This window comes from Heteronotia binoei, chromosome 17 (genome assembly GCF_032191835.1).
Source record: "Heteronotia binoei isolate CCM8104 ecotype False Entrance Well chromosome 17, APGP_CSIRO_Hbin_v1, whole genome shotgun sequence".
Classification (NCBI taxonomy): Eukaryota; Metazoa; Chordata; class Lepidosauria; order Squamata; family Gekkonidae; genus Heteronotia; species Heteronotia binoei.
Window position 1 is genome coordinate 2153438 of NC_083239.1, and position 24318 is coordinate 2177755.

Consider the following 24318-nt stretch of genomic DNA (forward strand, 5'->3'; position numbering starts at 1 on the left):
TTACCTCCAGTTCCTGCATTTGAGGCTCTGCCTCCTGACTCTGCTCGTCAGGCTCTGTGCCAGCATTCGGCTCACCTTCTCCAGCCCCACTGGGTGCCACCTCCTGGGCTGGAGTTCTGGGCTGCGCTCCAACATCGTTATCGCTACTTGGCAGCAGGACAAATTGTTTCTGCAAGGAGTGCAACCTTGGCCAGCTGCTTTCTTCATTGAACTGGGCACTCTTACTAAGTGTTATCTTGCATTTGCTATTGCAGAAACGATAACACCTGGCCCTTGGCTTGTAGCCCAGAAAAATTAGGCTCTCTGCCCGGACATCCCCCTCCCCGCTACTCGTGGAGTGGATGCCAACCCGAGCCCGTGACCCAAAGACTTTTAAAGAACTCAAATCTGGGGTCTTGTTCAACAGTAACCTGTAAGGCACATTTTTCACAGTATTACACCAAACCGTATTTTGCAAAAAAACAGCTGCATGTATGGTTTCTGCCCAATAGGTCATTGGCAGTTGTGCATCCTCTAACATGCAACACATCACATTCTGCAATACAGCCCCATGCCCATTTTCTCGGGGCGTTGCCGGGTTCGTCAGACGGTGGGCAATGCCCTTGTTCTCCAGCCAACGTTTCATCTGGTTAGATAAGAATTCCCCCCCTCTGTCGGTTTGTACAGCTAGGAGATTAACCCCTAATTGTCTCTCCACTGTTTTGACCCACTTGGTGAATGTCTTATACACCTCAGACTTATGCACCATGGTGAAAACCCACGCGTACCTCGTGTGGTCGTCGGTGGCCACCAAGCAGTATCTCCTCCCCGACAGACTCTTTGGCAATGGGCCAATAACGTCTAAATGGACTAGTTCCAGGGCTCGTGTGCTTTCCCTTGAGCTTTCTTTAGCAACAGCACACGCCTTGCTTTTGGTCTTCTTGCAGACCTGGCAATCCAAGTAACATTTGCAAGGATTTACTTTCAAACTAGGCACAAGCTCCAGGGTTTTCTTTAACGCCCTAAATCCGCAGTGCCCAAGTCTCCTATGGAGCAAATGTATACAATTATTGTGCACAGGCTCATTCGACACCTGAGCCACCTGGGCACAATCACTCTGGACCACATACAGTTTACCTTCCCTCTTTCCTGTCACAAGCAACTTTCCCCCACCTCCCAGGATTTTGCAGCAGGTTTTCTCAAATCTCACCTGGTATCCCTGGTCAAACAGTGTGCTAACACTCAACAGGTTAGACTGCAGTGAGGGTACATACAACACATTTTGCAACATACATTTCAGTGCAGGAAATTCCACATTGCCTGAGCAAACAGAATTGGCAGTGGTCCCATCAGCCAATCTCACATACTTATGCTCAGGACTGTCAACGTTTTTCAACAACTCCTTCTCGCAGCAGAGATGGCTCGTTGCCCCGGAGTCTAAAATCCAAGCAGACCCTGTGCTCTCTACTGCAGACGTGACCAGCCGGGTTGCTTCCTCACACGGGCTGGCGGTCCTCCGCTCTCGCCGCACACGCCCCCGCCTCTTCTCCCTCTCAGGGCAAGCTCGGAGCAGGTGCTGCGACGACCCGCATCCATAGCAGCGACGGACTGCAAACGCAGTCGGCTCCACTTCCTCCACCTTCGGACGCCTGCCAGCAGCAGAAGCTGGCTCATTCTTGGCTGTCTTCCCGGACACACCGATAACAGCACGCTGCCCGGCCGACACCCCCGGACAGCTCACGGCCGCAATTCTCTCTTGGAAGTCAAGCAGGTGGGCACAGACGTATTCCATGGTCAGGGTCGCTACGTCCACCGTCTCCAGAGAAGTTATCAGGGGAGTGTACTCAGGTGGCAACGACGACAGCAAAACGTACACTCTGTCGTCTGGAGCTACAGTCTTGCCTCTTCCCTCCAGCTCAACGAAACAGTCCGTTAGCCGTTTGATGTGATCTTTCACACACCCTCCAGCCGGCATAACGGTGCGGAACATCCTCCTTGTCAAGGCCATGAGGGAACCAGCAGTGGTGCTAACATGCACCGCACTCAACGCGTCCCAGGCAGCCTTGGGAGTGTCCTTCCCTCGCACATAAACCAGCTGGTCATCTCCTATAGATAGCACTATGTTGGCCAGTGCCTTATCCGATAACACAGTCTCGGCAGGAGATAAGTCAGCAGGGGGGTTACTCACGAACAGCCATTGCCCTTCACGCTTGAGGTAGTGTTGCATTCTCAGGCTCCACACCGCGTAGTTGGCTGAGGTGAGCTTCTCAACGGCTACTCCAAGCTGTTGCTGAGCCATCGTGCCGACTCCTCCTCACGGCTGGCTGCCGACGTCCCTCTGGCTCTCAAACAGAGAACGGTGGTGCTTCTGTGTCCTTCACCGGCGTTCCTCGCCTCCGGCTCTTTCCAACCTCACAGTCAGCTCAACTCTCAACTCTCTCCTCCGCGCAGCGGAACCGCCCTGGGCCCATAACCCTGTCGGAGCGGGAGTAGCAGAGTGAGGGAGATGACTTGCCCGACACAGGGCTTCAGGAAAGAAAATCAGGCAGACACGTGCAACTAGTGCCAAAAGGTGTATTAACATATATACACAACAAGTGCTCTCTTGTGCAGTCTATACAATATCACCTCCACGGACAAAGTGCTTCGCCTAACCACCATCTCACAGGGAGAGACCTGTGTGATGCACACACAGATCATATATAGTCCAAGCAGCCAATCCTGGCCGTGCTGACTCAGCAGATTGCATCACTTGGCTTCTGCCGGCTCAAGCCGGTCTGCTGATCAGGTCACTGTGACCTAGCCTGGCAGCTAGATCACCAGCTGTCATACTGTGGCTGTCAGACTGGGTTTATGTAGATTCTTGCTCCAACAGGCCAGAACTCCCTTTGGAGTTCAATTATGGTTGTCACAGCCTTGATCTTGGCTCCACCCCCAAAGTCCCCAGATATTTCTTGAATTGGACTTGGCAACCCTAGCCAGCAATCAGCTCCGAATCCTTCAGATTGCACAGACCTTCAGATTTTTGGGGGGAGAAGAGAAGAATACAGGAGAAATAAATGCTTTATTTAGTGTCATCTTTATTTTATTTGAGATGTCCATTTCTGTCATTGTCCTTGTCACAGAAAAGAAACAGCTCCAAGTTCTCATCACAGAGTATTCTTTTAGATGACATGTGACTGGAGTGTGATGATTCACATAACAGAATAATCACAAGAAAAACTGTGGGAATTAATACAAATAATGAAGCCATAAAGACAGATGTCACACAGGCATAACCCTGCTCAAAGTCCTGTCTGAAAATTAGGGCTACAGACATGTCAGTTTGCCATGGTTCAGTTGCCAAAACCAGTAATCTGTAGCAAATAATTTATGTGAAAAATAGTTATGGTACTTTTAATTATAAAGGTTATGAATATAGACCCATATACTTACTAGCTCTCTTGGTCTCATGTTGAAAAGGATTCTTTCTGCATTCTCGCTGTCATGCCTGCTTTCCATAATAGCTAGCAAAAGCTTGGAGGCATTGTTCTGAAGACACAAAACAGAATTCATGGTTAGTTAAAATCTATTTCATGGATTAAAACTGTGGGAATTAATCTGGCACTGAGTTTTTGTTGGATTTTCTGGCACTGAGTTTTTGTTGCAGATCAGCTTCTTATCTGCATTGCTCCCCCCTGCCCTTTACACTCAGTATCTTTCCTGGTCATAGCTTTTCCATTTTGTCAAGCTCTTCCTGTGTTATTTTAGGTGATAGCAAAGCTGAAGAAACATGGCTTGAAGAAAAACCAGGGCAGCAAAGGCTGGGTCCAGACCAGCGTTTTACACCAGCACAGGGATAGGATACAGGTGGACCAAAAAAGCATGACCGAACGTGCACAGCGGCCTCCTGTCCCGCTCCCACACTCAATATGTTTGAAGGCCATTCCAGTCATGCCTCAAAAAGCTACCACTTCCGGGGTGAATGCGGGAGTGGGACGGGAGGCAGCTGTGTGTATTTGGTCGTACATTTTTGGTTCACCTGCACCCTGTCCCAGCGCCAGCGTAAAATGCTGCTCTGGACCCAGCCGAAGACCGGCAAATGATATAATGTGTAAGGGAGGGGAAAACTCACCACAGCTAAGAAGCTGAACTACAACAAAAACTGAGCCCAGAAAAGCCCACAATGGCAGAAAAATAAAACTGTTCTAAAGGTATACAGGCAGAATGGGTTGCTTTATAATATGCCTTGAGTAGAAATGCTCACATGGATACACCAAAAAGTCAACACATTCCATATAACAGAGCTGCATCAATTCATGGTGTGAGAGGGGGAACAGAGGAAAAATATCTCCATAGTTACCACAGGAAATTACTTACATAATTTGACTCAGTGTTTCAAGATTGCTATCTTTTTTCAAGGGTAGTACAGTACAAAAATAGCTGACACCTATTAGCACAGTTCAGGTGAACTGGATTATGCCTCCTGCTCCATCCCCAATTTCCCTGTGTTCAGCGGAAGGTGTGAAAATAGCTCTCCATGCCTACAGAGCATGTGTGAACATTCTGTATGTGCCTTTGGGACCCTGCTTTTTACAAGGGCCCTGGCCCCACTGGTGGACCTCCTCATGGCACTTGGCTTTTTTGGCCACTGTGTGACACAGAGTGTTGGACTGGATGGGCCCTTGGCCTGATGCAACATGGCTTCTCTTATGTTCTTATGTGACACAGAGTGTTGGACTGGATGGGCCCTTGGCCTGATCCAACATGGCTTCTCTTATGTTCTTATGTGACACAGAGTGTTGGACTGGATGGGCTAGTGGCCTGATGCAACATGGCTTCTCTTATGTTCTTATGTGACACAGAGTGTTGGAATGGATGGGCCATTGGCTTGATCCAACATGGCTTCTCCTATGTTCTTATGTGACTCAGAGTGTTGGACTGGATGGGCCCTTGGCCTGATCCAACATGGCTTCTCTTCTGCGACGCAAAAGCCACGGCTCTTCCTGGTTATGCGGAGCAGTTGGTGCGAAATCCGCGCAGACACTGCGCGGTGAAGAGGGATGTCGCTCCGAGGTAAGCTATGTGGGAAAACGCCCAGAGTGTTGGACTGGATGGGCCATTGGCCTGATCCAACATGGCTTCTCTTTTGTTCATGGACACATCTACATTTGTTCAGGCCATACACTCAACATGCAAGTCAGGTGTGGAGACAAAAGGACAGCTCTTCCTTCCTCTGTACACATTAATTCCATATGTGAACAAGAAAACTGAACTGAACTGTTAAGATGAAGTAATTACTCCCATTACTATTCTATACACATAGTACAGAAGAACAATTCTAGCATATCATTAATCAATACTAGCATATTGTATCATGAACAATACTAGCATATCATATCGTAACTGGATATGAAGCACAAAAAATTAGACTTAACCTGCACATGCAATGTAGGAAAACTGAACTGTGACTGTAAAGTGACCTTTTTGAATGCCTCCCCCAATCAGTTCAGAAATGTGGGACATTTAGAACTGCCTTTCTGTTTTTCACACATGCACACCAACTGCTGTAAGTGAAGACTAGGTACTGTAAATGGTACTTTAGTACTAGTACCATAAGTGAAAACTAGTTCTCTGAAGAAGCACAACCTCCCATAGGGTAGGATATTTACATGAGTAGGCATTTCCTTTCTATACCTTCAATTGAAGCACTAGATCCATGCGGTATTTTCCAAGGGGGTTGATGTCATTCAGGATCAAGGCAATGATAATGTCTATCCCATTAGATTCATGTGTAGCTATACAGCTCTAAAACACAAAATATGTATAAAACCAACAATACAAATATTCAGAGATCAAGCCTGATTTAATTTTACTATCTACACAAAACAATGTTGGTTTCTGATATAGTATCTTGACACTGGAAACTTGATTGACCCCACAACTTCTTGGTTTTCTACAGGCATATGTAGAAGAAGAAGAAGATATTGGATTTATATCCCGCCCTCCACTCCGAAGAGTCTCAGAGCAGCTCACAATCTCCTTTACCTTCCTCCCCCACAACAGACACCCTGTGAGGTGGGTGGGGCTGGAGAGGGCTCTCACAGCAGCTGCCCTTTCAAGGGCAACCTCTGCCAGAGCTATGGCTGACCCAAGGCCATGCTAGCAGGTGCAAGTGGAGGAGTGGGGAATCAAACCCAGTTCTCCCAGATAAGAGTCCGCACACTTAACCACTACACCAAACTGGCTCTCCTTTGGATTGGTAGCTAAAGTCACCAATCCAAAGGAATCCATGGACCCAATTTACAGGCCCATTATTCTTCAGGACCAATATATATCAAGTTTTTCAGATGATTTACAGGTGATGAAATGTTTTGAACACATGTCCTTTTGCAAAGAGATATATTTGAATTCAATCCACTTTCGTAAGATTTTTCAGTAAGGTTGCCAGGTCTGTGCTGGAAAATACCTGGAGCCTTTGGGGGTAGATTCAGGAGACAGTGGGGCTTGGAGAGCGGAGGGGCCTCAGCATGGTACAACACCATAGAGTCCTCTCTTCGGTGCCATAGAGTTCAGAGGAGCTGATCTCTGGAAGCTAGAGATCGGTCGTAAATACAGATCTCCAGGCCCTACCTGAAGCTGGCAACCCCATGTGAATATGCATTTAACATATGTAAGTGTGCTTACAGCCCCCTGCCCCCCAAACACACATACTTGTACCAGTTTCAGCTCCATCCCCAGAGATTGTGAATTAGGCCTAGTAGTATCCTACTTCAAAGCAGCTCTAGCAAATAAAATCTAAGGGCTTGATCCCAAGCTCTGGATCATTTCAAAGAATAAACAGGGCTGCACTGACCTTCTTCTACATTACTGAGTGAATGTTTAGATAGAATATTTATTTTGAATATATCTATGATGGCTCTCCAAAGTCCCGCTTGAGGTTGCTCATGCATATAGATTGCGTTGGTCTAAAACTTCTTTAAATTGTAAACATAATCATTCATAAACTATTGAATATATGAACATATGAAGCTGCCTTATACTGAATCAGATCCTTGGTCCATCAAAGTCAGTATTGTCTTTTCAGACTGGCAGTGGCTCTCCAGGGTCTCAAGCTGAGGTTTTTCACAACTATTTGCCTGGACCCTTTTTTTGGAGATGCCAGGGATCGAACCTGGGACCTTCTGCTTCCCAAGCAGATGCTCTACCACTGAGCCACCGTCCTTCCATCTCCATCACCTACTGCCTGGACCCTTTTGAGTTGAAGATGCCGGGGATTGAACCTGGGACCTTCTGCTTCCCAAGCAGATGCTCTACCACTGAGCCACCGTCCCTCCCTATTCATGAAAATAACTTACCTAGAAACAGTGAAGATTTTATATTGCATCTACAATGTTTCTATCATATTGCATTAAAGGCACAAGGCAGTCCAAATTAAGCACTTCTAAAACTTCCATTAATTTTAAGGAGGGAGAGTTTAAATACACATGCTGCAATTTTTAACTTTTTTAAAAACTTTTTTAATTTTAAATCAATGTTTAGGATGTTTTGACACAGTAGGTATGGGAGTCTGGTTTTAGATTACTAAATCTGCAAACATACATTTTTTCACTGTTCCAGCTAACATAATTTTCAGCCTTGAAGCATAATTTGTGAATACCCAGAATAAATGCAAGAACAAATGAACAGAGTTTGCAGCAGTTATTCTTTGGGATGCACAGAGGTGTCTTATATCATGTCTTTAAAAAGCACAAATCAGATGGTTTAGTAAAGTTATGTGTAGGTCTATGCAACGGCTTTGGTATAGGCTGGCCACACCTTGTAACCTCTAAAATGTCTCAGAGTTGGAATTCAGTGAAATCTGTTTCTCTCCTTTTTGGCAAAGCTCTGGTAAGAAGCTGTGAAACTTAATTTTTTTTTTCTTAAACTTAGGTAGAATGGAATAGGGTTGCCAATCCCCAGGTGGGGGCAGGGGATCCCCTGGTTTGGAGACCCTCCCCCCGCTTCAGGGTCGTCAGAAAGCGGGGGGAGGGGAGGGAAATTCTGCTGGGAACTCTATTATTCCCTATGGAGATTTATTTCCATAGAAAATCATGGAGAATTGATCCGCGGGTATCGGGGGCTCTGGGGGGGCTGTTTTATGGGGTAGAGGCACCAAATTTTCAGTATAGCATCTAGTGCCTCTCCCCAAAATACCTCCCAAGTTTCTAAAAGATTGGACCAGGGGGTCCAATTCTATGAGCCCCAAAAGAAGGTGCCCCTATCCTTCATCATTTCCTATGGAAGGAAGGCAATGAAAAGGTGTGCCCTCCCTTTAAATGTGAGGGCCAGAACTCCCTTTGGAGTTCAATTATGCTTGTCACAGCCTTGATCTTGGCTCCACCCCCAAAGTCTCCTGGCTCCACCCCCAAAGTCCCCAGATATTTCTTGAATTGGACTTGGCAACCCTAGAATAGAATGACATGTATGCTTATATAGGATTGATTTCTAGATGGTATACCAGTGATCAGTGTATCGATTCAATAATGTTTTGTTTAATCAGATGCAAAAATACTAGATTATTTTTAAATAAAAGTTTTAACATACCGGTATATTAATTATTTATTGGCTGGAAAACGCAGGGTTTCACTTTGAACCTTGAATGAACAAACAAACCTCAATATCTCCCTTAGGGAGGGAGTGCCTTGCGTGGCAAAGATCAAATGTTGTAAGCGAGCATTCAGTCATCAAGTAGTGCTGTGACTTAGCAGTTAATGCATTGCAATAATTCAGTCAAGGAGATTTTATTCTCCATGCAGGTACAACCCTGACTGGTGGTTGTAGCAACCACCATACATACTTATACCTGAACACCTCAAGAGAAAAATTAAAAACCAAAGCACAGGTCTCCACGATAAATATTGATAATACATACTAGAGAAAGCCTGATTTATATTTTTTAAATGCTGGCTTCTTAGATGGCCAAGTTTTTAAAAGCGTTTTTGGCTTTCTAAAGAACTATAAAAAAGGCATCTGATAATTTTACTAATTAGGGAGGGACGGTGGCTCAGTGGTAGAGCATCTGCTTGGTAAGCAGAAGGTCCCAGGTTCAATCCCTGGCATCTCCAAAAAAGGGTCCAGGCAAATAGGTGTGAAAGGCCTCAGCTTGAGACCCTGGAGAGCCGCTGCCAGTCTGAGTAGACAATACTGACTTTGATGGACCCAGGGTCTGATTCAGTATAAGGCAGCTTCATATGTTCATATGTTTGGGGAGGGACGGTGGCTCAGAGGCAGAGCATCTGCTTGGGAAGCAGAAGGTCCCAGGTTCAATCCCTGGCATCTCCAAAAAAGGGTCCAGGCAAATAGGTGTGTAAAACCTCAGCTTGAGGCCCTGGAGAGCCGCTGCCAGTCTGAGAAGACAATCCTGACTTTGATGGACCCAGGCTCTGATTCAGTAGAAGGCAGCTTCATATGTTCATAATTACTGTGCATATTTTGAGCCTTAAAAATCTCTGTGTTACACATTTAAGTAAGAGTTAACTACAAGTTAAAGCTACCTGGTTTTCATGGCATGGGCCTTGGCAATATTCAGTCAAGCTTTCCAGTGTTTGGTTGACCAGAGCAACATTCTTCTCATTGATGTACAGACCCAAAAGTCCAAGCCCGCCCGTCGTACTGCCACAGATACAATCCAAAAACTGAAGGGTCTCACAAACCAGGTTGTAGTTGGTCTTGTTGTTCTGATTTCTTAAAAAGTTCTGCGCAAGTAGAAACATTGTATAATCATTACACTACATGGGCATTGTATTATTAATTTTCATTAGGTCATTTCCAGTCTGCCTTTTCTCTATTGAAGATTCAGTTTACTGACAGAATACTAAGACTTTGAAAAGTCTAATCTAAAAAAACCCAAAACACCAAAAGCAACCTCTTCTGAATTGTTGTGCTTTTTCCTCCAAATTAATTTCCAGGTCAAATAAATATAATATAAAAGCCATTCATAATCTTAATAGCCATCTTTCTCTGGAGCAGAATTTTTTTTTTTTAAAAAAAACCTTCTTCCTATGATAACACAGTGCATTAAGTGCATTCATAACATTATCCTTGGATGATAAAAAGCTGTACAGCCATGAAAGAAACCATTAGCTGCAAAACCACACGTTCATTGGATTTATACTTCACCCTTCACTTGGAGTCTCAGAACGACTTACAATCGTCTTCCCTTCCTCTCTCAACAACAGACACCCTGTGAGGTGTCCCAGGAAAGGCTGAGCAGGCACAGCGTGGCGCGCTTGGCCTCACCTGCCTCTGCCATGCTCGCCTTCACCTCAAGGGAGGGAGCAGGCTGGGGAAGGGCCACTGCCCAAGTCTTTGGAGAGTGAAGCCTGTCACATGAGAGGGTACAGAGTAGGAATGGGCATGAACCTAAAAATTCCAGCTTGGGTAGCTCCTGAACCAAACCCCTAACCAAACTGGGCAAAAGAGTGCCCAAACAAAACTGGCCAGTTTGGTTCCTCTTTTCTCCCATCATGGCCAGAAGAAAAGGGGGAATAGCCTGGGAAGGGTTAAATGAAGGGAAGGGTTAAATGCAGTTCCCGTTGGCTTGGCGTCAGGGGGTGCAAATCAGAGCGCTGAAATGGCTGCCACTCGCTTCAGCCTAACAGCAGTCTGTTTCACTCCCCCCTGCTTCAAAGCTCACAACGATTTAAATTTAACAGGTGAACTTTGGACCCACACCACTCAGCTGTTACATTTAAATGGCCTGAGCAGCCGAACCGGACAAAAGTCTGGTAAATATTCAGGGAAGGCGCCTTGCGCAAAAAATTGGTTCAGGGCCTCTGAACCAGGTTACGGTCTGCCAAATTTTGGCTTCTGAACCAGTTCATGCCCATCCCTAGTACTGAGCTATAAAGACCACTGGTCTGACTCTTATTTATGTACAGCTTCTTATTTATATACAAACTTGATATCACACCTTTCTACCCAGTAAGGTTCATCAAGGCTGATAACAATTTAAAACAGAACGTTATATAAAAGATCATAGATCCAATTAAAAGCACAAATAAAATATGCATGTAAAAACATAAAAAGGACAATTAAATATCCCTGGGGAAGGAGTTCCATAATTTTAGTGTCACAGCTGAGAAAGCCCTCTATCAGGTTGCCACCAGCCTAACTCAGACCACTAATGTTTATATACCTGTTGTATATAGAAATCTACTGGCATGCTTGTTTTCAAAATTGGCTTGGTATCCAAGAACTGAGCAAGAAGATATGGGCTGAACACCAACATGAAAGGTAGTACTACCCCTTCAAATATCTCTCATAAGTTTTGTAATGTACTGAGTGACGAGACGGTTTGAAGGCAACATGCTTTATTCGGTGGTACATTACAAGAGAGAGAACATGCGGGCCGGGTCCCGCTTATATACATTCCCCGGAACTGCCCCCAGTCTGACCAGTCCAATCCTGGCCAGTTAAACTTCCCAATTATATACATTCCCCAGAATTGCCCCCAGTCTGACCAGTCCAATCCTGGCCAGTTAAACTTCCCAATTATATACATTCCCTGGAACTGCCCCCAGTCTGACCAGTCCAATCCTGGCCAGTTAAACTTCCCGCCACAGATCTTGATGGTGAGCTACATCCGGGGACCCGTGGGTTTCCCTGGGTCGCCTCTGTAGCGGTCGCCATGCGGTACATTAGCTTATGTTTCAAGACATAACAAGTTTTCAAACCTGCAGCTAAAAAGAAATTCAGCTACTTTTTCTTCTTTAATCCCTTTTGACTGCTATTCTGTTTACAATATTAGGAGTAAAAAGCCAGAGCATACCTGGAGTTCCCGATTATGATTCTCACACAACAACTGAAGGAACCTCAGGATTGGCTGCATGATTACAATGGCAGGAGTCATAGTTATTTCTTCAGAAGACTTTTCTTCTGCATTTGCTGCATCTGTTCCTGAACTCATCAGATCAATTTCTGGATCCATTTCTCTGCGATACATGCAGTAAGCTTTGGAGGTTGCTGCTGAAGCGTCTGTTAATTGCCCCTTCATTCCTTCTTTCAGGTGAAGATTTGAGTCTCTTACTGTGGGGTAAGATAGGTACATCAAATGTAAATGGCAAAAAAGAAAGACAAGGAGGAACGGGTAAAATTGAATATTTCCAAACTAGGAAACCCACCACTCAATTGTGGGGATGAGGAAGATTACAAAAAATACTTCAGAAATATATACATCTTGGCCTCAAACTGCTGAGATCTTGCAAACCCCACCTGGGTTTTACACCGATTCTGCCTTTGACCGGTTAGAATGTTAAGTGTGCTTGTCAAGTCTTGTTTATTTATGTATTTATTTATTTATTTGATTTATATCCCGCCCTACCCCACCGAGGCGGGCTCAGGGCAACTCACAATACAGAAATTCTAACATAGAATTCAAATTTTAAATATAATAACAATTTACATAGTTAAGAAATTAAAACATTAAAAAACATTAAAAACAGTGCATCCGTCCAACAACATGCAATCTATACACTTCCTTCAGTTTTTTGGTACTTTGGTGGTTTGGTGCCGGTCAGTTATAGGCCAACCGGAAGAGGACTGTCTTACAGGCCCTGCGGAATTGTCCAATATCCCGCAGGGCCCTGACCTCTTCCGGTAACTGGTTCCACCAGCAAGGGGCTGTTATTGAGAAGGCCCTGTCCCTGGTTGACTTCAACCGGGCCTCCTTTGGCCCGGGGATTACGAGCAGATTTTGGGAGCCAGATCGCAGTACTCTCTGGGGAACATATGGGAAGAGACGGTCCCTAAGGTAGGCAGGTCCTAGATCATATAGGGCTTTAAAGGTAATAACCAGCACCTTGTACCGGACTCGGTATATTATTGTTGTATGGTGGACCTGGGTGAATGCTATATCAATACATCAATTCATCACCCATCCACCATAATCCACTCGCCAGTGCGACTATTCAGAAAGGCCACAGTGCAGAGAGGCAGACAGTTAGCATGCCTTGTCCAGAATTCAGGGATTTCTTCTCCCCCCTCCCCAGTAGAGAATTGTCATACACTGAGCATTTTCTGGGAATATTCTAAAGCCTAATCTAGACAAATTGAGTATCTAGTATCATTATTACTGATGACCACCATGGCACCATCAATGTAAATGGCGCTTTACAGAATACAAGAGTGGTCAGCAACACAGTAAAACTGTTTCTGGGCTGTACCACTTGATAATGCATAACTTTTTATACTCCTCATATTTAGATGGAAAAAGATACTGTCCCTGCACATTTAAAAGGTAGGTAGGGGAGGGATGGTGGCTCAGTGGTAGAGCATCTGGGAAGCAGAAGGTCCCAGGTTCAATCCCTGGCATCTCCAAAAAAGGGTCCAGGCAAATAGGTGTGAAAAACCTCAGCTTGAGACCCTGGAGAGCAGGGAAGGGACGGTGGCTCAGTGGTAGAGCATCTGCTTGGGAAGCAGAAGGTCCCCGGTTCAATCCCCAGCATCTCCAAAAAAGGGTCCAGGCAAAGAGGTGTGGAAAACCTCAGCTTGAGACCCCGGAGAGCCGCTGCCAGTCTGAGAAGACAATACTGACTTTGATGGAGCAAAGGTCCAATTCAGTATAAGGCAGCTTCATATGTTCATAAGTAGAGACTACATGTCTACCCAAGTCTTCTCACCCAAACATGCTTGTTTTCTAAGCCCAGGAATTTCTATTTCAAAATGCAGCAATCAAACCTCTGCAGTCAAAAGTGATACAGGTCTTGAGACCTGACCTGGGCAAGCGACACTTCATGGGGTGAAGAGCAGAGTTAATCCAATATAGTGTTGGATATCTTTAACACCTATTATGCTAACAACAAGCTGGACAGGAGTGCAAAACTTCATAATTATTATTAACAGGAGCATTTTACCTCACCCTTCAGCCAAGAGGGTCTGCTAGGGTGGCTGACCATGGGTCCAGCATAAAAGAACAAAACACAATACAAATAAATGTTCATTAAACAGTCAAGACAAGTAGAAAAGTTTAAACATTAAGATCGGCAGAACGCTATAGATCTAGTAAAAATGCCATTAAGACACCACAAGGAAGTGACAGTTTATGAGCTACAGATAAGTAACAAATGACACAAACAAAGTAGAGAAAAAACAAGTCAGCAATTCCTGTAAGGGGAACAGGGAAAGGAAAATCAGTTAACAAGCCTAGGGTTGCCAGTCTCCAGGTGGGGCCTAAGGATCTCCTGCTTTTACAACTGATCTCCAGCTGACAGATATCAGCTCCCCTGGAGAACATGGCTGCTTTGAAGTGTAGATTCCATAGCACTGCACCATGCTGAGGCCCCTCCCCTCTCTAAACCCTGCCCGCTTCCATATCCATCCCCAAAGTCTCCTGGTATTTTCCAACAGTGACCTGGCAGCCCTAAACAGGCCTGGGAGACTGTGCTCCAAAGCAGTTATACCCTTCTAAGCCCATTGACTTCAATAGACTTGGAAGGGTGTAACACTGCTTGGTAGTGTGTCTTTACCTGGTACCTGTTGCAGAAAAAAAATAAAATCGGTTCCCTTATGTCAACAATCCATGTCAATTTAGTGTTTGAAGCACCTAGAAATTGCTGGAAGCTATAGTCTGTAGAGTTAGCTGCTGGGAAAAGTAGGTCAGTAAGAAAGAGTTTATCTTAGATGAGAAGATGAGGGAAAAAACTATTCTGGAGAGAAAGATGTTTTGGTTAAGTGGAGGGAACAAATCAGATAAGGAGGAAGTTCTCATTGGACAGTGGCTGAGCTAGCCCACGATCGAAAGATAGATGGATAGTGGCCAGTACCATCTGTTGTTGAAGCTGGTGAGAAAAGTGTTAGCCTGTCCTGGGAGTGAGATAGTATCAGAGATAAGGGATAAAGTTTCTTGGGCAAAAAACTTTATAAGCCTTAGAAATTTCTCATAATCTTACTGCTTGCATCAGAGAGCCAAAAGGCTGTCTTTGGGAAGGTCAAGCCAAGAAAGCAGAGTTAAAGATCTTTAACTTAAGATGTGAGCTGATAGAATTTAAAAAGAAGAGAAAGACTGAGAGTTTCAGAATTTTAGCAGACTTAGATTCTTAGACAGGTATACGACTATAAGAGGTTATTAATTGAGAAATAGAGTAAGTCTAACTACTGAACTGGAAAGTGTTTAACTGGATTTGAATTGTATAAGAACATATTTGAGTTTTAACTGTGAGCATAATGCAATAGTGTTATCTGTTTTGCTTTCCTATATATAGAGCTTAAGAGCGCTGTCCTGAGAGAAACTGGAGTACAACTAGGCCTCAGGTTCTGCAGGAGCTCACAGGAGCACAGCTCCTGAACCTTTCTGAGAGTTCCACCTCCTCCTTCCCACCTTGTCCATTGTTGCAGCTGCATAACAATCCCTGGATGAGCTCCACCACCTATTTTTCTACAAAATGACCCCTGAGCACAATAAAGATTATCTGTTGTTTTGAAAAGCTACTGGATCTCATGTATTAGGTTCCTGAGAATTTCAAGTTGTTTTGGGGAACTGTGGGTACAGAAAGTGTTTATGAAATATATTTAAAGGAAAAAATTCCCTGACAGTACCAAACTCAACAGGCTTAGCATCATGCAAATAGCTACTGGGAAGCTGTGCAACAATTGTGGCACCATGACAGAAAAGGCTCTGCTTCTTGAGATGACCTGCTTCACCTCAGAAAAAGAGTGTGGGGGGGAGCAGAATTTCTGAAGAAAATCCCAGTCAACAGGCACATACATACAAGGTAAAGAACAGTCATCTCAGATAGTTACCATATGATTTTCTAGGCTCAGTTCAAGTATTGAACTGTAAAGCCTTAGACTATCTTGGACCAAAGCACCTGAAGATCTCCTTCTCACAGGAACATGCCTGGATGCATAATGCATTTATATGTCCTTCTGTTCTGCAGTGTGTAATAACTGGTTTTCCTTGAGTGTCATTATGTGCAGTTGTGCATATTAAGAACATAAGAGAAGCCATATTGGATCAGGCCAATGGCCCATCCAGTCCAACACTCTGTGTCACACAGTGGCCAAAAACAAAAACAAAAAAAACCAAGCACCATCAGGAGGTTCACAAGTGGGGCTAGAAGCCCTTCCACTTTGCCCCCCCCCCCGCCCCAAGCAACAAGAATACAGAGCATCACTGCCCCAGCCAGAGAGTTCCAACAATACGCTGTGACTAATAGCCACAGATGGACCTCTGCTCCATATGTTTATCCAATCCCCTCTTGAAGGTGCCTATGCTTGTAGCTGCCACCACCTCCTGTGGGAGTGAATTCCACATGTAAATCACCCCTTGGGTGAAGAAGTACTTCCTTTTATCCATTCTAACCCGACTGCTCAGCAATTTCATTGAATGCCCACGAGTTCTTGTATTGTGAGAAAGGGAGAAAAGGACTTCTTTCTCAACTTTCTCCATCCCATGCATAATCTTGTAAACCTTTATCATGTCACCCCGCAGTCGACGTTTCTCCAAGCTAAAGAGCCCCAAGCGTTTTAAACTTTCTTCATAGGGAAAGTGTTCCAAAACTTTCATCATTCTAGTTGCCCTTTTCTGCACTTTTCCAGTGCAATAATATCCTTTTTCAGGTGCGGTGACCAGAATTGTACACAGTATTCCAAATGAGACCGCACCATCGATTTATATAGGGGCATTATGATACTGGCTGATTTGTTTTCAATTCCCTTCCTAATAATTTCCAGCATGGCGTTGGCCCTTTTTATTGCAATCGCACACTGTCTTGACATTTTCAGTGAGTTGTCTACCACGACCCCAAGATCTCTCTCTTGGTCAGTCTCTGCCAGTTCACACCCCATCAACTTGTATTTATAGCTAGGATTTTTGGCCCCAATGTGCAATACTTTGAACTTGGCTACACTGAATCTCATCTGCTACGTTGACGCCCACTCACCCAGCCTCAACAGATCCCTTTGGAGTGCCTCACAATCCTCTCTGGTTCTCACCACCCTAAACAATTTAGTGTCATCTGCAAACTTAGCCACTTCATTGCTTACTCCCAACTCCAAATAATTAATGAACAAGTTAAAGAGCATGGGGTCCAGTACTGAGCACTGTGGCAACCCACTGCTTACCATCTTCCACTGTGAAAATTGCCCATTTATACTCACTCTCTGCTTCCTATTAATTAGCCAGTTTTTGATCCACAAGAGGACTTGTCCTTTTATTCCATGACTCTCGAGCCTTTGATGAGGAACTTTATCAAAAGCTTTCTGGAAGTCAAGGTAAACAACATCTATTGGGTCCTCTTTGTCCACATGTTTGTTCACCTCCTCAAAGAACTCTAACAGGTTAGTGAGGCAAGATCTTCCCTTACAGAACCCATGCTGGGTATTACTCAATAACTTGTGTTCATCAATGTACCTACTCATTCTGTCTTTGATAATGGTTTCTACCAACTTTCCCGGTATTGAAGTCAGACTGACTGGCCTGTAATTTCCTGGATCTCCTCTGGAACCCTTTTTAAAGATGGGGATGACATTTGCTACCTTCCAGTCCTCAGGAACGGAGGCAGAGTTCAATGAAAGATTACATATTTTTGTCAGGAGATCCACAAGTTCAGCTTTGAGTTCTTTCAGAACTCTTGGATGTATGCCATCTGGACCTGGTGACTTGTTAGTTTTTAATTTGTCTATCAGTTCTAGGACCTCCTCTCTTCTCACCTCAATCTGACTCAGGTCCTTCAACACCCCTTCCAAAATTAGTGGTTCTTGAGTGGGCAAACACTTCTTCCACAGTGAAGACGGAGGCAAAAAATGCATTCAGCTTCTCAGCCATTCCCCTATCCTCCTTCAGTAATCCTTTGACCCGTTGGTCATCCAAGGGCCCCACTGCCTCCCTATCTGGTTTCCTGCTTCTAATACATTTGAAGAAATTTTTATTGTTGATCTTTATGTTTTTTGCAATATGCTGCTCATAGTCCCTTCTTGCCATCCTGATCACAGACTTGCATTTCATTTGCCACAGCCTGTGTTCCCTTTTATTAACCTCACTTGGACTAGCTTTCCACTGCTTAAAGGAATCCTTCTTACTTTTTACAGCTTCCATTACTTTGTTTGTTAACCATGCAGGCTTTTTCTTATATCTGTTTGTGCCTTTCCTGACTTGTGGTATATATTTTATCTGAGCTTCTAGGATTGTAGTTTTAAATAGCCTCCAAGCTTCCCCAAGGGTTTTGACTGTATTTTCCTTTCCTTTCAGTTTCCTCTTCACATGCCTCCTCATCTCAGAGAATTTACCCCTTTTAAAGTTAAACGTGGTTGTGCTGGTCTTTTGGGGGAACTCTCTAGCTATACAAATGGTGAACTCAATAACGTTATGGTCACTGCTCCCAAGCGGTGCAATGACTTTTACATCTCTCACCAAGTCTTGGGCATTACTTAGGACCAAATCCAGGATCGTCCCACCCCTGGTGGGTTCTGTGACCATCTGCTCCATAGCACCATATTGTTGTGTTCACTTCCATTTCACCCCACATTCAATTGCTGATAACAAGGAAGGTGGCATATAATAATTTAAATAAATGTATTTATGTGCAGATGAGGAAAACCACTATGAAGAAATTGTGGAAGTGTTATTTATCTTTAATTCTGTCCTTCCGCCTTCAACAAGCTCGTCCTCCTTAAGGTGTTTGGAGTCTGCAGTGAAACGAGCATAGCAGACAGAGCACATTCTCTTGTTCTCTTTACCTCTCTTTTTTGGAAGTGGGACTATCACATCATTGTCTTCATCCTTCCTTTTGGTCCCCAGATCAACAGTGTTCACTGTTACTATTGATCGGATTTCCTGCTGCGCCGTTTTCACTCGATCGTACAGGACTTTGAAAAACTTCTCAGACTTTTTTTGCTCATTCAGCTGCTGATAAAAGGAATACTGGAACAAAATATTAGGTACCAGTACATTAATAATGGAACAATTGTATCTAGCATAATATTAAATTACGCAAACAACACATTAAGGCCTTGCAAAAGACTGAAGGAGCAGACGATTACTTCCTGAATCAAAGAGAACGGAATATCAAGGCCTGCATGGCGTTATGCTGAGCTTTCAGAATGTCGGTCAGCAAAAGGAAGTTTTACTCATCACTGAGCTCCAGGGCTTGGAGCCTGTCAATGAGTTCTGTGCAGGGCCAGCGTAGACTATCTGGTGCGCTAGGCAAAGCTAGGTTTTGCTAGACTAGGCAAACCCATGTTCAAAAACAGATGGATTGTCATCAGGACTTCCAGGTACTCTTATGGTGAAAGAAGCAGCCTCTAGTAGAATCCTGCGCAATCAGCTCCCCACCACCACCATTAAAAACACCAAGGCAGGAAAAAGATGGGAAAAGCCAGGGGGATTCTGTTTCTAAGGCTTAAAAGGAAAAGTCCCCTGTGCAAGCACCAGTCGTTTCCGACTCTGGGGTGACGTTGCTTTCATAACGTTTCCACGGCAGACTTTTTTACTGTGTGGTTTGCCATTGCCTTCCCCAGTCATCTACACTTTCCCCCAGCAAGCTGGGTACTCATTTCACCGACCTCAGAAGGATGGAAGGCTGAGTCAACCTTGAGCCAGCTACCTTGAAACCCAGCTTCCACCGGGGATCGAACTCAGGTCGTGAGCAGAGAGTTCAGACTGCAGTACTGCAGCTGTATAATTGCACTAAAGTGAAATAATTATTTGACAATTGCTGTACAATTGGGAAGCATTTTCATGATTTCATCACCTGGCATCTGAAGAAGTAAGTGAACTATTTCACTTGCTATATCTTGATCAGTGATCTTGTTCTTGATCAATGAACACTATCGATTCACCAATGATCACAAGATGCAGTAAATGCTGCTCAGTTCTGATTAATCCAAGTCAGCCTGAATCATTTGAATCAAAATACCTTATCTGTGGACAACAGAGCATAGGGTTGCCAGGTCCAACTCAAGAATATCTGGGAACTTTGGGGGTGGAGCCAGGAGACTTTCCCATTACTTAAAATAAATAAAATTTCTTCATCCCCCAGAGATGGCTTCTCTCTCTCTCTCTCTCTCTCTCACACACACACACACACACACACATAGCAGCCAAATAAAAGAGTTTGCAAGCCCACACATTTGTGGATCTCACTGGGCAATTTACTCACAGGACTTGGTGAATGCAACCATCTTTATTTTCACCAACTTCTCAGGAAAACAGAGAGCAGTCAAAGGGGGTGGAGGAAAAAGGAGGGGAGAGAAAGCAAGGGAGGAAAGAAAGAAGAGGGAATGAACGGGAGGGAAGGTGGGGAGGGAAGCACTATGCCTGGGAGAAAGGGAGGGAGAGAGAGAAAGCAAGGAAGGAGAGAAAGAACAGGGGACAGGAGGAGAACGAAGCACTATGCCCAGGAGAAAGAAGGAAGGGAGAGAGCAAGGAAGGAAGGAAGGAAGAAAGCAAGAGAGAGAGAGAGAGAGAGAAAGAAAGAAAGAAAGAAAGAAAGAAAGAAAGAAAGAAAGAAAGAAAGAAAGAAAGAAAGAAAGAAAGAAAGAAAGAAAGAAAGAAAGAAAGAAAGAAAGAAAGAGGGGATGAACGGGAGGGAAGGTGGGGAGGGAAGCACTATGCCCAGGAGAAAGGGGGGGGAGCAAGGAAGGAGAAAAAGATGAGAGAAGCGGCGCTTGCTCAGAGCCGGGGCAAAGGTCAGGCTTAGAGACTCCTCATAAAAGTCATCTAGGGAACGCTTAATCTGGTGCCCCCCCAGGCTGGCATCCTAGGCAAATGCCTGATTTGTCAAGTGGAAGGGCTGGCCGTGGTTCTGTGCATGTTAGAGAGCATGCTTCCTTTCCCATTATCAAGTTCGGTTCACACAAGATCAGTGGCTTTCAATGGGCCTTTGCATAAATGGTACTTTTAGTGAAAGAGGAAGCACAATCTGCAGTGGAAACTAAGTAGCACACAGGGTTGCCAATCCTCAGGTGGGTTAAACACAAAAAGAACACTGTGAAATTATATTCTGCAAGTAAATGCTTTACACCTTACAGTTCAAAGTTCATAAATTGAAACAATATTCCAAATGAAATCCGACTCAGGATGCTGTATATAATAGGTACCAAATCCTGCTGTCTTTACACTCCTCTTGTTGGCAGACGTAGACGGTACCAAATTTCAGAATCAATCCTGAGGTAGCAGTCCTCTATTCAGCAAGTGTGGCTACACGAGTCCCAGGTTTATTGCATGTTTCATTTGCCACTTCCACTGGCCGCATATTCTTTACTCAGAAACTTAACACATGAAGTGAAATTAGTAAACAAAAATATATAGAAACAAATAAATTTCAATAGTGCATTCAAACAAATCTTACCCCTTGGTTAGGCAACCACTCACATCTACTTTATTTAGTCTTTCTGATTTGCACGAATGGTTCTCAACCTTGAGCTCTCCTGACATGCATTAAATAGTCTACAACAACAGTGTCCAATTAATGACTAATATAACACAAACATATTTTAAATTAACATTGACAGATCCAAGGAAGCATTCAGACCCCAGGGGGACATGGTCCAAAATTTATGAATAAAGAAGGCTTCCTTCTGTAACAAAATTTCTGATGCATTTTCCACATTAAACCGATGTCCTTTAATGGCATACACAACTGTATATTGAATATCCTCAAAGGAATGCTGCAAATCTGTACTATGCTGGACAATCAAAGCTTCTTGGACTCCTAGGTGAACCCGGGACCTATGTTCCAAGAAGTGTGCCCTCAGGCTACGCATACTCAACCCATCATGATATTTTACACATGGACACCGTAAAAAGTAAATTATTTTTGAAGTACTGAAATGTGTCAGTTTCCAAGTAAATCCATTTATGGATTTCATTTCCATAGTACTGGAACAAATTGAACAATTTTTGCATTTCTAATGTCCAATAGGCATAGCTGGTACAGAAGGATTAACATGTCTCATAAAGGCTTTACATTTCTTCCAGCCAATTACCAGAAAAGAAGAGCACCCTGGTAAATCTGCTACCATGTGCCAATTTTTCTTAAGAATATTAACTATTTGCTTAGGTCAAATTGAATATTGAAAGGCATATGCAAGCATCTAATCGACCTCTCTTTGTGGCTCATCAAGAAATCTAAAGAAATTATGCTCAAAAACCAAATCCAAAATGTCCAGTAAAAAATGATTGAGAGGATGAACCTTATTCGTTCTTTTCTATAAACATTTCTCTATTGCCACCCTCGACTCTTCATGTGGTACATTTGTATAGAACGCACACACACCCGTTGTGACCAGCACTACATCAGGTTGAATTTCCAATCCCTCTACTCTCTGGATAAAATGCTTCGTATCTTTAATGAAAGACTTAATACTGGGAATGAACGTGTGTAGAAAAAAACTAAGGTACTGTGCCAATGGTTCTAAAATAGATCCTGGACCCAAAATGAGCCGGGTTGCCCCCTTTATGTGTTTTGGGTAATGCATATATGACTGGGCACTGTGGAAACTCATTATACAAAAACTTAGCCACCCGCTCATTAATGCATCCTGGCATCAAAGCTTCAGTTACCATTGTTTTCACTGTAGCCATTATATGTTTTGTTGGATCCCCCATTAATTGTTTATAATGGCCAGGAACTTCCAGCAACCTTTTCACCATAGCACAATATTCTGGCTTGTTCATCAAAACCACTCCCTCCCCCCCCCCCCTTTATCTGGCGGTTTTATAATCAAGTTAGGATCAGTGGCCAGTTCTCTTATCGTAGAATATTCCTCACGAGTAAGGTTATATCTATGCCTGCACGGGACGGCTTCCTCCCTTTCTAGATCTATTAATACAATCTTTTCAAATGCTAGAAGAAGAGTTATGAAAGACGACAGGTTTAAATTCCTCTAGGTTCATCCTGTTTACTTACACCAAATAGCACTTTTAACTTTAAAGTCCACATAAATTTGTAAAAATTTCAGACCATGTCCCCTTGGGATCTAAATGCTTCCTTGGATCTGTTGTTAGTGTTTACTTAAAATATATTTGTGTTATGTTAGTCATTAATTGGAAACAGCTGTTGTAGACCATTTAATGAATGTCAAGAGAGCTCAAGGTTGAGAACCATTCATGCAAATCAGAAAGACTAAATAAAGTAGATGTAAGCGGTTGACTTAGCACGGGGTAAGATTTGTTTGAATGCACTATTGTAATTTATTTGTTTCTATATATTTTGTTTACTAATTTCACTTTATGTGTTAAGTTCCTGAGTAAAGAATACATGGCCAGTGGAAGTGGCAAATGAAACATGAAATAAACCTGAGACTCGTGTAGCCACACCTGTTGAAAAGAGGACTGCTACCTCAGGATTGATTCTGAAATTTGGTACTGTCTACATCTGCCAACAAGAGGAGTGTAAAGATAGCAGGATTTGGTACCTACTATATACAGCATCAGAGTTGGATTTCATTTGGAATATTGTTTCAATTTATGAACTTTGAACTGTGAACTTATCGTTGATATTGGAACTTTGTAAAGAGTGACAGGTGTTCACTATAATGAGAAAAGCATGTAAAGCATTTATTTACAGAATATAATTTCACAGTGTTCTTTTTGTGTTTTACTAATCTGCACACTGTGGTTTCCGGTTTGCCTAATCCTCAGGTGGGGGCAGGGGATCACCTGGTTTGGAGGCTCCCCCCTGCTACAGGGTTATCAAAAATTGAAGGGGTAGGAGAGAAGTATCTGCTGAGCATTCCATTATACCCTCCAGAGATTAGTCCCCATAAGGTATAATGGAGAATCGATCTGTGGGTGTCTGGGGCTCTAGGGAGACTGTTTTCTGAGGTAGAGGCACCAAATTTTCAGCATAGCATCTGGTGCCTCATCTAAAAAAACCTCCAAGTTTCAAAAAGACTGGACTAGGGGGTCCAATTCTTTGAGCTCCCCAAAGAAGATGCCCCTATCCTGCAATGGAGGGAAGGCATTTAAAAGAAATGCGGTCCCTCTAAACGTGATGGCCAGAATTTCCTTTGGAGTTCAATTGTGCTTGCAACATCCTTGCTCCTGGCTCCACCCCCAATATCTCCTGGCTCCACCCCCAAAGTCCCCAGATATTCCTGAGTCAGACCAGGCAACCCAAGTAATGCCTATGGAATGCATTCATATGGTCCACACCAAAGTGATGAGCAAAACTGCAAGTCAGACATAGTGGTCATTTCTAAGTGGTACAGAAATATGGTTAACAGCACTGAGAACGTGAGAAATGCCTTTCTGGATTAGACCAAAGTTCATCTAGGCCAGTATCCTGTAACTAACATCAGTCAGAAGCCTTTAGAAGTTAATCGTAATGACTTCATCTTGCTGCTTGCCCTCCAGCATCTAGCCTTCAAAGCTGCCTC

General features: G+C 43.8%; 1 protein-coding gene across 1 annotated transcript in view; it reads right to left on the minus strand.

The window, feature by feature from the left end:
* The window catches only part of ITPR2 (inositol 1,4,5-trisphosphate receptor type 2), a 320928-nt gene that overhangs the window by 79172 nt on the left and 217438 nt on the right, over nt 1–24318 (minus strand). Inside the window, exons 40-44 of the mRNA XM_060257486.1 lie at nt 18676–18859; nt 11771–12027; nt 9495–9695; nt 5656–5766; nt 3415–3510 (exon numbers count right to left, since the gene is read on the minus strand). Coding sequence (XP_060113469.1) covers nt 3415–3510; nt 5656–5766; nt 9495–9695; nt 11771–12027; nt 18676–18859 — 849 coding nt within the window. The remainder of the gene's footprint in view (nt 1–3414; nt 3511–5655; nt 5767–9494; nt 9696–11770; nt 12028–18675; nt 18860–24318) is intronic.